The sequence below is a fragment of the Microcebus murinus genome, chromosome 2 (genome assembly GCF_040939455.1).
Source record: "Microcebus murinus isolate Inina chromosome 2, M.murinus_Inina_mat1.0, whole genome shotgun sequence".
In the NCBI taxonomy this organism is placed as follows: domain Eukaryota; kingdom Metazoa; phylum Chordata; class Mammalia; order Primates; family Cheirogaleidae; genus Microcebus; species Microcebus murinus.
The window spans coordinates 78,483,944-78,502,433 of record NC_134105.1 but is presented as its reverse complement, the minus strand read 5'-3'; the positions used below and the strand labels follow the sequence as shown (position 1 = coordinate 78,502,433).

Here is an 18,490-nt window from a genome sequence, read left to right as displayed (position 1 = left end):
TTCCATTGTTACTACCAAGAAGTTATCTGTCAATCTTCCCCATTTTTTTAAGTAGTCCTTTTTTCCTCTGATTATTTTTTTTTAACTCTTCTCTTTCTTATTGGTGTTTTATTAATTACAAGGTGTCTAGATATCAATTAAAAAATATTTTCCTCAGTTTATTGGTATCTGGTATCTGAGGATTAGTGTCTCTCATCAATTCTATTAAACCTAACAATATCCCAATTCTCCCCATTATCTTCTTGTGAACTCCAATTAGATTTCCCTTTTTTTTTTTTTTTTTTTTTTTTTTTTTTATTGCCTGCATGTCTCTTAACCTCTTGGTCATGTTTTACATCACATTTGTCTGTGCTGCCTTGCAGATAACTTTCCCAGATATATCATCAAGTTGACTAATTCTCTTTCACTATGCTTAATCTCTTGTTTACCCCAAACTATTATGTTCTTTTTTCCCCAATTATTTTACTGTTTTATTTCCAGAAATTCTATTTGTTTGTATTTTAAATCTTCAAAGTAAGTTTGAGTTACTTATTCTTTATTTATACATTCAAGTTTCTCTTTTATTTTTAAGCATATTAAAATTTTATTTTATATTCTATATACGATAATCCCAGTATATGAATTTTTGGCATATTTGATTTTGTAGCGTTTTTTCTTTCTAGTTACTCTAACCTATGATATCTTTTTTTTTTTTTTTTTTTGAGACAGAGTCTCGCTTTGTTGCCTAGGCTAGAGTGAGTGCCATGGCGTCAGCCTAGCTCACAGCAACCTCAAACTCCTGGGCTCAAGCGATCCTTCTGTCTCAGCCTCCCAAGTAGCTGGGACTACAGGCATGCGCCACCATGCCCAGCTAATTTTTTCTATATATATTAGTTGGCCAATTAGTTTCTTTCTATTTATATAGTAGAGACGGGGTCTTGCTCTTGCTCAGGCTGGTTTTGAACTTCCGACCTCGAGCAATCCGCCCGCCTCGGCCTCCCAGAGAGCTAGGATTACAGGCGTGAGCCACCGCGCCCGGCCAATATCTTTTTTAAAAATATCTTTGGTGGTTTTCTTCTATGTGGGTTCACATTCCTTGGAAATTTATTTATGGGAACTTTTGATACCTGGGGTAAAGTACATTCTCCCGGAGAGGATTTGAGATTGTTTCTACTATTTATCTAAAGATACTATGACTAGGAACCACTTTTAAACCAAAAATGTTAACTTCAGGTCTTGGAGCCCACACAGGTTTGAATTCTTAAGCAGATTTATTTCTCTTTCATCCATAACTGAGGCTGAAACGGACACATAACCAACCATTGCACTCTAATTATTTTCTAGTTCAAAAATTGAGAATATTACATTTTTTTTGTCCTAACTTTATGCAAAGGTTTCTAATTTGCCTTCCACCATGCTCAGTCTCTGACTTTGTCTGCTATCTCCGATGTTTGGAAGCCATTAGAACTCAGTCTTTTGGCTACCAGGGATTGGCAAAACCATGAGAGCAAACATCACCCTACAGTTAGTTTGCCCTTGTGGATCTCTGCTTTGTGGTTATTTCTGATCTCTTGGAAATGTCTTTTTTTTATATACCAGTACAAGCTAGGCATCTATTTTTAAATGTCCTGTCTAGTATTTTATATGTCCTATATTGCAAGAAATTTCTCTCAATATTTGTTAACCATATTACAGAAATGTGAAACTCTTATCTGATTCTTTTAGATACTCCTTTAAATAGCAGCCATTCATTTACAGTGACTTCCTGAGTAGAACCAGAGACTTTATACAAGCTTTATGAAAAGTAAAGATTTTTTTAATGTTTATCATTTTCAATGAAAATTCTGGTCTAATACTTGAAGATAATTAATAATTATTAAAACTGACTCATACTTACACCTTCACAGCTGCTGTTCTGGGCCTTAAAAGATTTCTTCAAAGCATATCACATGATCATCTTATAAGCAGGCCAGTAGAAATTTCTAAGTTAATTATAGTTTGGCAGAGTGTATCCAAAACCTCTTATCTGAACAGTGAACCCAATAATTTAATCAGTCTGTCTGTTGATTAATCACGTTCTAATCCATCTGATATCAGCACTGAAAAAAAACTCCTCATCTGTTTCTTGTAAAACTTATCTCTGCGAATGCACAGCTGCTGTGAGCTATTGGTATTAATAACTTGAATAGGAGACAGAACACAATGGATTCTCAAAGCCTGCAGAAAAACGTTTGAACTCCTTAAAACTGTCATTCAAAACTCTCTACAATCTGACCCAACTGTTCAATCTTCCCATCTTCATTTTCGGTTGCTTTCCTAGTTTTAGCCCATGAACTAGTAAAAGCCAGCTACCTGAACTCTCACAACTTCTGCTTTGACTGTTTCTGAAGCCAGTGAGTTGATGAATGAATAAATATTTATTTATCAAATACCACATGTTAGTCATGTGCTATATTACTTCAGTTAATAATGATGGCCACCCACCTCTGGAGATAAGAAGGTCAAAGAGCAAAAGAAATCACTCTCAGTCTAGTTTACAAAGTCACAAGCTTTTTTTAAAAAGGGCAAGAGGAAAGCCAAAGACTATACAAGTCCATGACCTAGCATTTTACCAGTCATAACTAAATAAAATTTATAAAAATCAATCTTCATATTTCTGCAATCTAAGACATCAACTCCTTTAGATGTTCAATACTATCCAAAAGGTCAGGGATATCTGGCATGGGGGGAGCAATGAAGAACATGTGAGTAAAACTCCTTCCTCGACACACAGTAGACATTCAGTCTAGTCAGTTTTCATTCATCACTCCCCTCTCTAAGCCTTACCAGGTCATAAGTTGTTTTCCTATTCACTCTAGAGCACAATATGCTGTTGTTATTTGTTTTTCAAAACCTTCTTACTCCTTTCGCTACTTCTACTACTTCTTACTTACATAGCGTATCTATCCATTCAGTTACATCAACCCAGCTCAAGACTTAGTTGAGTACAACTCATGCCATTGCTATGTTGACAGTCTTCAGCATACCAACTTATTGGAATTGCAGAATTCCCAATGTAGTCTAAAACATGGGAGAATTTCAATGGGTTCTTAGACTATTGAACTTGCAAGGTTTGGGGCCACAGGAATAGGAAGTGGATAATTAGCATGGTTGATTCAAGACTCTGAAGAGTTTTTATTTCACTGCAAGCTAATTATTTAGTCTGTTTTACAACTAATTTTCTAGTTAATTGTACTTTATCTGTGTTCATATGATATTTTTTTCTAAGGTTTCTAAGGTAACCTTACATAGACTGGTGCTGGTGTAGCAGATTCCTCTAATACTATTTGCTCAGTTCTCAATTACTCCATCTTTGTTTACATGAGCATCTTTGTGCATCCTAATTAATTATATCCTGCTAGACATAGTTCATTAAGCAAGGGATGGGGATGAATATCTAACACAATTTAAGCCCATCAGAGTCTCTGCCACTAGGGGTTAACATTTGGCCTAAGAGATTACAAGTTTTGAGGAAAGGCTATACCTATAAATTGTAAATGTGAGACCTATTGGAAACCTATGTTCTATCATACGAACTGAGGCAGAGGAAGCCCACTGTAGAGAGAAAAATGAAGAGCCTTGCAAACGAAGCAGAGAGAAAAAACAGAAACATTCCTAACTGAAGTATAGCTGCATTTTCTTTCTTGCTTTATGTGAAATACTCCTTTATCTTAAAATAGATACATCACACCCCACTTTTTAAAAAATATAACTTGTTGACTAGGGCCAGGCACAGTGGCTCACACCTGTAATCCTAGGTGGGAGGATCACTTGAGTTCAGGAGTTTGAGACCAGATCCTGTCTCTCTAAAAAAATATATAGAAAAAATTAGCCAGGTATGGTAGTGCATATCTGTAGACCCAGCTACTTGGGAGACTGAGGCAGAAAGATAGCTTGAGCTCAGGAGTTTGAGATTGCTGTGAGATAGGCTGCTGTCATGGCATTCTAGCCCCAGCAACAAAGCAAGACTCTGTATCAAAAAGTAAATAAATAAAAATAAATTAAAAATATAACATGTTCAAGTTGATATCTTTTTCTTACATCTAAAATCTGTTTTATTATATATTATATTATATTATATATATATTATATATATAATATTATATATTATAATTATTATTATATACACCAAATGTTAAGATGTCACTATTATTATTATTCATATCACATAAATACACCTGAGTTCTAGTGTCATCTTTAGTGCTTACTAGCTGTGCAACCATGGACAAGTCACTTTATTTCTCTAAGCTTCTGTTTTATTATTAGCAACATGATGATAGATTTGTGATGATCAAATGAGATGATGTACACAAAATATTTGTGCTATACATATCTAAATTATTGTTATTGTTTCTGCAGTTTCAATGCCATAACTTCTCTGATACTTCATCTTATTTTTCTAGAATAACATTGCTATTCTTACTTACTGCATTTTCCATGTAGATAGCAGATTTATACTTCCTGATAATAAAGAGATAAATTCTGTCACTCATTCAGGTATCTTTATATATATGGTGCTTTTTTATATAAAGTGCTATCTTTATATGAAACCCTAGAATGGGAAAAATGATTTATTGAAAAAAAAATATTCATCCTCATTTTGCCCCTGCAAAAACATCAAGTAGAAATTATTCTGACCACTATAAAGTTTATTTTGGGGAGGAATCAAATATTAATATACTTAGTTCATGAAGAAAGTAAAATGTTAGAGAGTTCTTTCATAACAGTGGAGTTTCTCTAGAAACTAGGCCACTTTTGAATTTTGTTTTACTTTTTGCTATTCCCAAGGTAGCAGTATCCCAGATTTATAATGATGGAATCATACTATGTAACAAGATATTTGTTGTTAGACTTGTTTGCAGAGTGATTTTCCTCTTTTATGGAATAATGTATAATTAAATTGTACTTAAATATTTTAGTAGGATTTTATTAGGAAAGTGGTATCACTTTGTCCTGCAGTGCATTTCATTTTTGAAATCCTGATTTATAAAACCAAATAATTGAAAAAAAATTTTGACAACAAAAACAATTCACAGCAGATTCTTAGAAATTAAGAAAGGAAGAAATATCCCTTACATGTTTGTTATAGATTTTCAGGTAAACTGACAAAACCTTCTCAACAGCTCATAATAATATACACTACACTACCACTTAGCTCATTGAACATATTTCTCTTTCTACCATGCACTTATGCAGTTCAGAAATAAAGCTTTTATAATTTATTAGGTTAGATGTAAGATGTGCAACATTTGGGGGATGGACATGCTTGAAGCTCTTACTCGAGGGGGAGGGGAGCATGGGCAATAAAAGTAACCTTAACACTTGTACCCCCATAATACGCTAAAAAAAAAAAAAGAAATAAAGCTTTTATATAATTACATATTACTAATATTTTCACAAAGCCCACCTTACTCCACAATCCCCAGTTTCTCTCTTGGCATCTACCTATTGTAAGAGGTAACCTCTATTTTGAATTATTTGTAGTTATTCCTTTACTTTTATTTATAGTTATTTATAGTTATACATGTCACTAAACAATTGTTTTGTTTTGTGTGTCATTTTCTATATATTTTTCTATAACTTGCCCTTTTCATTCAACATGTTTATAAAATTCATTCCTTGTGGTATATGTAGCTGTGATTCACTCTGCAAATTTTATTTTTGTTTACCTCCAACTTTGTTGGACCTAGTTCTTCATCTAGTCTTTTACCAAGGCATTTCTGCAAGGCATTTTTTTTTATTATTATTTTGTGCCCATTATGACTATCTTAATTCAGTAGTAACCATGGAGACATAAGTTTTTAGGATAAAAGAAGTTAAGTAGATGAACTTAAACAAATATAATCAGTCTGTTTTCCATTTGAGTCTCTTTACTGATGCTGAAAAATCATTATCATCACTTCAAATGTTCTGAGGTCACTAACACTTGATTTTATAATGGTAGTTATAATATCACATAGAGATACCACCTAACACTTCCTTTTATATAACATCTATTTTTAAAAATCTGAATATTGTTAATGCACTGAAGATTAGAGAGATATGGCAATTTACCTTTTTTATTATAAAGAATGAACTTTTACATACTCTATTTTTGAATGTTTATTTTATTATATTAACTCCCTTAAGCAATGCTAATATGACTTAGCTATTAAATATTAAAGCAAAATATTCTCTTATGAAATCATGCTCAAATTCGAGTATTCCCAGGTCAAAAGTTTTAGTAACTTATTGCCCAATTATGGAAACTCCAACTCTAGTCATATAACCAAGGATAATTGGTTGTATCTGTGTTTTCATTTATCTTTCACTTAATTTAAAAATTCTAAGAAGTCGCAAGTCAGTGAAGAAGGTTTTTGGCAAGGCAGTAGCAAACATGACTGAATTTGGGAAAGAAAACCTAGAATAAAATTATTACTGGGTGAATATATTGGAATTTTGCCACTTTAACTTGGATAATGCTACATTTTTCAATTTCTATGGTGCTAATAATTGACTCACTGATAGTTAAGTTCTACACCAGTAAGCACCTGTAATTTGGGCATTTATAAAGACTTTTATCTCTTCTTGAATTAAGGAAAGAGAAAACTGACCTGTTTAAACAAACAAACTCTATCACTTCAGTTCCCAATCCCTGGGCCTAGGCCTGGTCCCAGTCTGTGGTTTGCTAAGAAACGGGCCATTCATCACTGCCTGAGCTCTGAACACCCCCCACCACTACTGCCACACTCTACCCACCCACCCCAAGTCTGTGGAAAAATTGTCTTCCATTGAACCAGTCCCTGGTGCCAAAAAGGTTGGGGATGCTGATTTTCTGCTTCCATATCTGGAGAAGGGTTTAAAGAATGCCATTTGATCCTATCTCAGAGCTCTGAAAAAAAAAAAAAAAAAAAAAAAAAAAAAAAAAAAGAATGCCATTTGATTTGGTTTGTACTTCCTGTACATTATTGTGATTAAGGAGATCATTGACAATCCTCCCATATTATATTTACACTTTAACACAGAATTATGGAAGAGAAGAATAAAACAATCTAGCATTAACAAGAAACTTAACTCACAATATAAAAAGAAAATATCCCTTCGGGTTGAAATTTTAGGTTTTGCGGTATCACCGAGGAGGAACACTTAATAAAGAAGCATTTTCTTGACTGTTCTCCAATTAAATATTTTTATCTTACTGACTCTTTCACTATTGTGGATTGCTGGCCTAATTGTTATTAAGAAGGTTACTATAAATAGCATATGGCTTAGAATTCCTGGATTATGAGGTTTTTCCTTATTCAGAAACTTCTGTCTTTTTTTATTTTATGATATTAAAAATTCCTACACATTTTATGAAGATGTAGTCTTAGCATAGCATACAACACAGACACAAGAGGCAACTACAGTTGGTTAAGGTTTTAATAGGCTCATCAGCTAAGGAGTACCCTTGGTGTCTATGGATCAGGTTAAGAATTTACATCCAGGTGAAAAAGAAAAGCCTAGGAGTTGTACCATATCTGAGTGGAGCCTCTCTATTTGGGTCATAGAGATCGGCTACACCCAGCAGTTTAGGGCCAGCAATCAGGAAAGTATTAGGTCCCACAATGCGATGAAGTTCAGGCATGCTTCCTGTCATGGAGGCTCCACAGTAGGCTGGGATGGGGAGGCGTGTTAGTGGGCAGTCTGTATCACCGCACTCTGGTACCAGGATCTAGCCATGGTGGAGCATGAAGAGGGAACTCTACTGAGCTGCAGAAGAAGGGGACCCTGAGGGATCAGAAGAAGCAAGTAAAAACCCTGGTTCTATAGGAATGGACTAGTAAGAAAGGATCTAGGCATAGTATCTGTATCTGAAATTTGAGCATAAGCCCAAATCCACTAGACTGTTCAGCAACAGAATGAGGTCAGCAATAAACGCCTTTGGTTCATATATTTCGGGCAAGACCTATTCTACTGCCTTGGGTTTTAGCCTAGATTCATTCAGGAAACATTTGAGTACCTACTAAAGGCCAGGCTAGAAGCTGCATATGTAATAGTAAACAAGATATAGTTTCTTCCCTTACAAATCTTACATTCTAGTGGAAGGTACAGTCAAGAATATAGATAATCACAATAAAGGGTAGTAAAAGTGCCAATTAAGAAGGTAAATATTGTTACCGTGGCGTGAGTCAGAGAATCTTATTAAGACTTGTTGGAGTTGGAGAGAACAGAAAGGCTTCTGAAAGGTACTGAAGTCTAAGCTAAGATCTGAAGAATGGGACACTTCTAACAAGATTTAATACCTCAGTCATATTAGCCTCATTTGGGTGAAACATTTCTAGAATTGTCTTCTCAGACCATGATAACACCAGAGCAGTACCTACCAGGTAAGCTACACAGAGCCACAAAGCCACTTGTAAAAATGCAGAGCCCACATTTAAGCATTTGCCAAGATGGAAATTTGACCCACCAGACTTGAGCTTCCTAGAGTAACTCTATTTGTCATTTTACCCATTAGGATTGTGAAACATGGTTTCACAATAGCAAATCAAAGCAAGACTGGTGATGTTGCACACAATTACAATAGAAGTGGAATGGCTTAATTAGTAAAAAATTAACTGGCATGATTCCTATAAGTTAAAATGTACATATTTTAGGAGGCTTATTGTAACATTTATACCATTTATTTTATAATATACTAATTCGAATGTAAAAGTGAATGTAAATTACCAGAAATTAACATGCAATGTGAAGAAAAGTCCTTTTATCCTCTGCAACTGTAGCATTTGGCAGATTCAGGAATAAATAATCTTTTGTGGCAAGGGTATGCCTTATCAAACATATGCAGATCAGCACTAATTAATGCTAATTAAGGTTTCCTGTCTATCTAGTTGGAAAAACGTCCAAATGTTATGAAATCCAGTTAGTATGCCTATTACGCTAATTGTTTTATATGGGGTGGTTCTTAATTAAAATATGTAAATTGACCTTAATTGCTATATACTAATGGGGGTTCATGTTATCTTACTAAAAGTGACAAGATGGTGAGGAGGGGTACTTAAATGACTAATTCTGATAAATCCTTAACTAAATGACCTTTACTCAAAATTAATTTTAATTGGAAGTTGGCAAAAGAAACATTTTTTTCTTTGTTTCTTTTTAGTTTTAAGTAATGGAAGAATGTTACTCTTCTTTGTTAATACAGCTTTAGAAGCAGTTGTGGATTGTTAATTATACTTAACAAGCAAGTTAATTTTACTGTTTACTGTTTATAGTTATCAGGAAGTTATTGATATACTCATTTCAGTCTTGGGAAAAACGACTTTCTTCTCATTGAATATGAATATATAGTTACAATACCATAGGTAATTTGATCCAGTTAGTTTGTTAGAATATGTGTTAAAGTTTGATGAGCTGGCAATATTAATATGTTTTCTGTGGCTGATTTACATTTGAATTACATTTTAGGAAAAAAAAATATATATATATACTTTTTACAAACATTAACTCTTATCGGAGTTAAACTATGATTGAAGCTATTTAGATTAAATCGACTGAAATATTTTTATATTTTACCTATCATGTTTTTATTTATTATTTAATTGTAAACAAATTAAAATAAGTATGCCCCAAACCAGTGTTAATTAATATAAACATTTTTTTCATTATGCTAAATCTAGAATTACAGGAAGTAATTTAGATAAAGCTAACAAATATTTTACTCTTTTATTTGGAAGTAAGTTTGTGTTCAACTATAAAGTATATTAAAAATGCTTCTGTAAAAATGTGAGAAGGGATTTGGTAAAATATTGTCATATGGAAATAAGCATATAATAAAGATCATAGGTTTTCTTTTCTAAAGGATACCCAATATCTTTACTCTTTCATCAGGACATCGTGACAAATGTTTCACCCAGAATCATCCGGGGAACCACCTCTGGCCCCATGTATGGCCCTGGACAAAGCTCCTTCCTGAATATTGAGCTCATCAGTGAGAAAACGGCTGCATATTGGTGTCAAAGTGTCACTGAACTAAAGGCTGACTTTCCAGACAATGTAAGTGTGATTTAACATCTAAAACAAGAGAATTGGCATAAGTTGGTGAATGTTTATTTAAACATCCAATTCATAGGCTTATAAATATTAATGTGTATAATATATTTTATTAAAGAATCTGCCAGTTGCTTTGCTGATGCACAGAAAGATAAAAAAGAAAGAAAAGCTCAAGAACTCATAAAAATCCACACAATGCAAGGCTTTGTTATAAATGGATGCCATGTAGATGGAAGAAGTATCTACATAAGCAGAAGGAAGAGAAATAAAATACTCATTTTATTGAGTTGGTTTTCACTATATGTGGCTAGTATTTATGAAGGTGATGACCTTAGGAAGAAATTGCAGACTATAAATCACTTTAAATATAAACCTGAGGCAAAAGCACAATATCTTCTTATGTAGTTTATTTATATTTTTTCAGTGGGAAATAATTTTAACATCTTTGTACTAAATGACTCAACTATCTTTTATAAAATCTTCCCCCCCCCTTTTAAAGAACTATGCTCAAATATTGCAGTAAAATCAGGCTTGAATATGAATGATAGTACTTCCCCATTAATGGTCTGGTTAGGGTAATCTTTAATACCACCTTTAATGTCATTCATTCATTCTGCCTCCCCTTCCCCTTCTCCCTTCCTTTCTCTCTCCCCCTTTTCTCTCTCCTTCTCTCTCTCTCTCTCTCTGTCTTTCTCTGTCTCTCTCATTCTTTCTTTCAATGAGCTAATAGTGAATGAAGCTTGAGGAAGAGGTTTTTCTACCTACATATATATGTTTTCCAAAGACAAAAAAGAATACTTAAGTATTCTAATGATAAATATTTGTAAATCTAATGAAATTTGTGGATATTTGCCTACAAACTGATAAATAGCCAACCTTACAAAGGAATTTAGATAGCACACTATTGCCTAGCCAATAAGTTTCTTTTCTGTTTTAGATAGCTCTAATTGTTTAGAAATTCTCTCTTAACTTGAAACAAAATATAATCACATAGAAAAATATGATTTATCTTCTTCAAGACAACCTTTTAGATTTGAAATGAACTATTGCAACCCAACTGTTCTGCTCATTATGAGTTTTTCACTTTCTGAGCTTGAAGTTTCAGTTATCTTTATTTTCACATTATACAACCAACACTATATAACAATTATACTGAGCTATTTGTTTTTTAAAGGACCTGTATCTTTAGGGAAGCTTTTCTCAGAATAACAAGGACAAGAAAAATGATCAACTATAGAAAAGAAATAATGTATTTTTTAGATTGGTCTATAATATTAAATATTATGCTAGGTACTGAACATGCAATATAATAATAATAATGTAGTGTGAGCATTTGCATAACACACACTTTGTGCTAGGCACTGTTCTAAAAGCTTTATATATTTTAAACTCATTTGATCTTTCAACAAACTTATAATATATGTATTATTATTTTCTCCATTACGTAGATGAGAAAACTGAGGCACACAGAGGTTAAGTAACATGCCCAATGTTACACAGCTAATATATATTGAAGATTGAATTTGAACTTGAAATTTACTTTTAGCATCTATGTTTCTGTGCAATAATAGTGTCCTCTAGTATACCTGCCTGTGTTGTCCTTAAATATTCAATATTATAATACTTTTTAATGCAACATAAAAACATTATACAATATAATTTCCCAACATTGTTTCAATAATATTTAGATAAGCCAATGTGTCTGAAAAAAATCTTTTTTTTTTCTGGAAAACATCCGCCAATGGCTTGTCTTAAGTTTACATGATACTTTCTGCCCTCTCTTGGGCAGGAATAAGGTGTTATAATAATGGCCACCAAGAAATGACAGTAAGTGGACAAGAAAACTGAGATGAACCCCTTGCTCTGTGATTCCACGGTCAAGTAGAAAGAAGAGACACATTTAAATGTTCTTTTCAATTTCCCTAGGAACAATTTTCTTCTTTTATAATGCTTTTTCTTCTCAGAAAAGAATGCATACTTTTCTTGTTTCTAATTCTTTCCCCCATTTAGATTATACTCATTATTATTTTTCTGTATTCTTAGAACTAATTTATAACATTTTTACTCCCCTTATCAAAGATAACATTTTAAATACAATTAAAGTGGCATTCCCATTTGAACCCGTAGAAATAATGTGCATGCACCTAGATATTGCCATGCTGAGAGTAGACAATCCCCCACTGTTTTGGAATTATTCTGATGGGTTTGCCCAATAAGCTGAATGAAAGAAGGTGACCCTTCATTTTCCAACTTTAATTATCGCTCTCACTGGAGGTTTTTCACATCATTCTCAAGTACATGACTGCCACCTTTAGTGACAGGGATTGGGACAATTCAATCCACTGTTGAAGCTTAGAAGTGCCAACTTTTCTGAAAAAGAAATTGTGCTGTGATGCATATAGGCCAACTGATATCAGTAGCTACTGACTTTGTTTCCAGAGAGGGTAGGCACTGGTTGACCATGAACCAGAGAGAAAGCTGATGAACTTCTTTACTATAAAGGCAGCAGGGCCTCTGAAACATACTGTAAGGGCTCATTGCTTAACTATCACAGTTACACTAATGCCTACACTCATACTAGACTTGTGCTTGGCTTTCAAGGTTTCCTTTTATTTATCTGTGAATTAAATTTGGCACATTGATCATTATAGTGACAATTTATTACTAAGAGTTTTTTGTTCCTAAGCTGAGATTTTGCAATTCTTATTATGAAATGTACTGTATAATTAGGGCTAACAGAAATCAATTTTAAGTGAATCTTCTCATTTTCACTGCAAAACCCTTATAAATCATGTATTTTAGGCTTGAGAAAATTTTTTACCAAAAAATATATGCTGCATTTGTTTGAATGCACTGAATTAGCAAACACAGACTGACATTTTCTATCATCTGTGGCACTTAAAGTAAGAGTTAGGAAAAAGGTAGAACTTCAGCAGTGAATCAACTGATGAAGACAGAAAAGGAAATGATGGCTTTGTTAGAGAATTAATAAAGGAAGAACAATTGATATGTAAATATACATCTATTACAATATACCTAATTTTTGCAAAAACTCTTTCTCAATTAATTACTGAGAGATCAGCTTTTTGCACATTAAGATCAAAATATTGATCTTCATCAGCATTCTTAAAGGTGCCTTACTGGCCAATAGCCTATAAATACAGAATTCTTAACCTTTTGTATATACCATGGACTGCTTAGGCACTCGTGAAGTTTAGAAGCCTCTTTCTAGAGTAATGTTTTTGAATGCATAAAACAAAATTCATAAAGTTACAAAGGATTCTCATTATATTAAAATAAAATTATCAAAATATTTTAAAACTATGTGATATAGTAATATACATTGCTCTTTATTAAGGCACTAAATAACATAATCTAGTTGTGGGTCTAAAACTATTTTGATTTTGATCTAGTAGTGATTTCTGTAGCAACTCTACTATGCTTTTCTGTGATTTCTATTGGTCAGCCTTATAGGTATCAATCATACTACTATGGTTGGTTTATTGCATTAGTGATTGAAAAATGCTAAATTTCAGTAGGAGGTTAGTAAAATTGAAGGTCTAAATGTTTCTCCACCCAATATCATGGATTTCTGCATTATACCAACGGTCTACAAACCCTTCCTAGGTTAAAAATCTATGTCCAGGCCGGGTATGGTGGCTCATGCCTGTAATCCTAGCACTCTGGGAAGCTGAGGTGGGCGGATCACTCAAGGTCAGGAGTTTGAGACCAGCCTGAGCCAGAGGGAGACTCCATCTCTACTATAAATAGAAAGAAATTAATTGGCCAACTAATATATATAGAAAAAAATAGCCGGGCATGATGGTGCATGCCTGTAGTCCCAGCTACTCGGGAGGCTGAGGCAGGAGGATTGCTTGAGCCCAGGAGTCTGAGGTTGCTGTGGGCTAGGCTGATGCCAGGGCACTCTAGCCTAGGCAACAGAGTGAGACTCTGTCTCCAAAAAAAAAAAAAAACCATGTCCAGTAGCTCTCAATTCTCGTTGCACATTAGAATCCTTTGAGAGACTTTTAAAAATGGTGTTTATGGGTAAAGCCTGTCCTTTTCAATTATTTCTGCTGTGGGTACAATAAATATATATCTATATGTGTGTATGTATGTAAGTATATGGGTATATATGTGTATGTGTGTGTACATTTTATATAAAGTTCATCAATTAATTCTGCTGCAGACACAACCAGCATTATTTATGGATCTTGACACATATCATTAAGTATTTATAAAACTCATATATCAGAACTGTTTACTAAGAACATTTTGTATGTTCCAGGCATTGTGCTCTAAGGGCTTTATGTATCTGTAAAGCAGAGATTTTTCCCATTTTGCAAATGAGGAAACTGACATTTAGAGATATTGCATTAACTGTCCTGGATCATACAGCTAGTAAATGAAGGAATTAGGACTGGAATCTTTTCATTACACCTTGAAAGAGGTATTCTTTTTGGCCCTAAGTAACTCAGGTTAAGAATGTATGTTATTCCAATCCTTCCTTACCCAGCTACTCAAATGGATACTCTCAAATTTAGACTTTCACAAAAGAAAACAAATTCTTATTATTTGACAAAATAAAGAAGTTCCATTATCAGCCAATCATTATTTTGTTCTTAGTCCCTGCTCAGGATATTTTATACCCCAGCTCTTACTGCTTTGCAGGGACGCAGCTGTCTATATAGGAAACAGTGTCAGTGAGAATCAATTGGGACTTGCGTTTGAGCTGTGACATGGCTTCATCTTAAATTCTGTATTCAGAAATGGGGAAGTCAAGGGATTGAGTCAGATCTAGGTATCCTAAAAGTGAGGAGGATATTCATTGCTTATTCAGTGGGTGTTCATTAGCCCGTAGCCCCTGTACAATCTTCTTACAATCTCCATGAAGGCTGCCTCTTGTGGGCTTCTTCTACTTTGAAGTTATAATTAGTTCCACCCATTAGAAATAGGGGGATTTTTGTTATTCATGCAACTTGTTTAGAAAAATAAAGTTTAGTAACAGATGAAACCATAATATATCTGTTGTCAGGTCAGAAATGATCAGTACAAGGTAGTTACTTCTGTTCCTTATTACAGAACTTCTAAAGTACAAATATCACCTTAGTTTTTCTCTCCTCAAATCCCAAAGAGGATGCTCACACACAGAAATGTGAGAGTCCCTGTACGGAAGGGACTCCTCCTTTGCTCCCTCTGGAATTTTTTGAGCTTGTCAAGTCCCTGTTTCTGTTGATTTCTACACATTCCCATGCGGATTTATTTTGAATAAATTAGGAAACTGCTGTAGCAGCTATTGAAGGGAAAAGCTAGTATGTCCCCAGGAAACAGTTCCCTTTTTTACACTAGGGCTTAAGTAGTGATTTTCTAATATTGCTCATGCATTCTGGAGGCCACAGATACTTACTTTCCATCCTCTCTGCTTTGCCAAAATCCAGGGTAAATCTTAGCTTGGATCATCTAGTGACATTACTTTGTTGACTTTTTAAAAAGAGCCATCTAGTTTACCAAAAAATAAAGTACATCATAATAGTAATAGAAATTTTAAATGTAAGGATGGGTAGGAATAAAATAGTCCATACCCACTTATTCAAACAAATCTGTTTTTTTCTTTCCTAGAATTGATATAGTCTAGGAGCTAAAGGCAGAGGGGTTAGTGTCAGAACAGAGTTGAATCTCAGCATCTCCTTTGACTTGCTATTTATTGACACACTCAGCCTCAACTTCTCATGTGTGTGATAGTAGTACCTATCCTCAGAGGTTGTTGTAAAGATTAAATGAAATATTATGTATAACTTTTTGACACACTGCAATTACTCACCACCATAAATTATATTACATAAAATACCTTTATGCCTCTGGTTTTATCCCTACTTTAAATACTATTTTTTTCATATGTTCTATAAAGGAGATTTGGCAAGTCAAAGATAAAAACATATTTACAGCTTTTGAAGTAGATGGCCCAATTGATTTTCAAAACCTCTGTGAACTGGTGATTTATATAAAAGATATTATTTCAGAAATAGTTAACAGTTAAAAAAATTAAAGACTAATTCACTACATATACTTTTTAGTGATTCTTCTGAATTTGAGTTCATTATATGTCATATATCATGTAAGGTCTTTTGACTTCTTGTGTAATGTTTTATTCATTGTACTTTCCTGTTTAATATCATTCATTCATTCATTTGATTTCATAGCTTCCCATTAAAACAACACTTAAGTGATAACAGCTTTTTATTTTTGTTATCAGCATAGAAGTGAAGAAAAAATGAAAATATATTTAATTTCACAAAACAAGAGTAGCAAAAATGAATCATAATGCATAATATAGGTCATAGTTCTGTGAATGGTTTATGGCACCATGTAGCCAAGCATTTTCTTGAGATAGGATATTTCTAGTTCTTTAAAGGAAAACTAAGCTCCAGCCTAAATGGAAATGGGGACTGGATTTAGCTTCTCATCTGAAACAACACACAAAAAAATATTTATGAAATATATGAAACTACAGTTTTTAAGACCTTAAGTATCAGTCAATAAAGAACAGTGGTCATTGACAGATAGAGAACAAAGGAGATGAGCTCTAATACTGCCCCAGGCCCTGAGTTGAAGAAACAGAACTAAGAGTCCAGTGAGACCAAGGTATTTACAAGATAGAGTACCCAAAAGCAGAGAGCTGCATGCAGAGAGAGAGCTCCAGAGATCTGCAGGGGAATCCTCTTGAGTATGTAGCAGTGCTTAGTTCCTACATAGAGCTGGGAATAGTGACTGTCTCCTCTAGCCAGATTCTAAAACCCCATGATCACAAACACTGAGCAGAATACAAATAAGAGTTTGAATTAAGTATTAGGAATAATTAGCCCTAGGCTTAGGACTGCTTTGGTTATACCCAGAAAATTTTAAAGGCAAGAACTGAAAGTATCAACATGTTTCCAAGTAACTTAACTACAACCCAGAACAAAACTCAAGAATATTTATAGAAATACAAAAATTCCTGTTACCAAACAAGTTAAAATTCACAATATCTGGCATTCAATCAAAAATTACCTGTTATGTAAAGACATAGAAAAATATAACCCATAATAGGAGGAAAATAAATCCATTAAAACCATCCCCCCCAAAAAAAATCCTAGAACTCAAAAGGTATTAGAATTAGCAGACAAGTACATTAAAACTGTTATTATAACTACGCTCCATGTATTTAAAAAGGTAAGACATGAAAGATAAACGATCTAAATAAAATTTCCAGAAAGGAAAACTATAATGAATGATATGAAAAATGCACTGGAAGCTATTAACAGCATATTGGGCATTGCTGAAGAAATCATTAGTAAACTTAAAGACATAGCAATAGGCCAGGTGAGGTGGCTCATACCTGTAATCCTAGTATTCTGGGAGGCTGAAGCAGGAGGATAACTTGAGCCCAGGAATTTGTGGTTGCTGTGATCTAGGCTCATGCCATGGCACTCACACTAGCCCTGGTAACAGAGCAAGACTCTGTCTCAAAAAAAAAAAAAAAAGAAAAAGAAAAGGAAAAGAAAAAAGAAATAGCAATAAAAACTATCCAAAATGAAACAGGGAGAGAGAGAGAGAGAGAGAGAGAGAAGTAAACATACCGTCAGTGAGCTGACGACAACTGCAAGTGGCCTAACGTATGTAATAGAAGTTCTCAAAGGAGATTGAGGAGATACAGAAAAATTATTTGAAGCAATAACAGGCTGGGCACAGTGGCTCCTGCTTGTAAACATAGCACATTCAGAGGCCAAGATATGAGGATCACTTGAGGCCAGGAGTTCAGAAACAGCCTGTACAATGCAACAAGACTGCATCTTTACAAAAAATACAAATCTAGCTGGCGTGGTAGTGCACACCTGTAGTTTTAGTTACTTGGGAGGCTGAAGCAGGAGGATCCCTTGAGCCCAGGAGTTCCAGGCTAAGCTATGATGACACCACTGCACTCTAGCCTTGTTGAAAAAGAAAGATTCTGTCTCAAAAAAGAAAGAAAAATAATAGCCAATACTTTTTTTCTAGTTTTTCTTAAAACTACAAACCTTTTCCCCCACCCCCCTCCAAAAAAAACCTCCAAGAAATTTAATGAACTCCCATCATAAGAAACATGAAGAAAACTATAGCAAGGTAGTACAGAATTAGCAAATTAATTAAACCAGTGATAAAAAGACTGTCATAAAAGCAGCCAGAGCAAAAAGTGCATGTTCCATATAGAGAAACAAATCTGAATTACTACTGTGATTTGTTGTCAGAAACAATGCAAGCTACCAGACAGTGGAGCAATGTCTTTAAAGTACTGAAAGAAAAAAAAAAAAAGGACAACTGTTAACCTAGATTTCAAAATCTAGCAACATATCTTTTAAAATTACAGGTGAAATAAATAATTTTTCAAGCACAATAAAAGGAGACCTACACTACAGAAAATGTTAACATGTTTCACACAGAAGGA

The 18,490-nt window shown here is 34.0% G+C and overlaps 1 protein-coding gene across 1 annotated transcript in view; it reads left to right on the top strand.

The window, feature by feature from the left end:
* DPYD (dihydropyrimidine dehydrogenase) overlaps positions 1–18,490 on the top strand; it is a 796,846-nt gene that overhangs the window by 453,806 nt on the left and 324,550 nt on the right. The window contains exon 14 of the mRNA XM_012791012.3: positions 9,871–10,035. Within this exon, the coding sequence (XP_012646466.1) occupies positions 9,871–10,035 (165 nt within the window). The remainder of the gene's footprint in view (positions 1–9,870; positions 10,036–18,490) is intronic.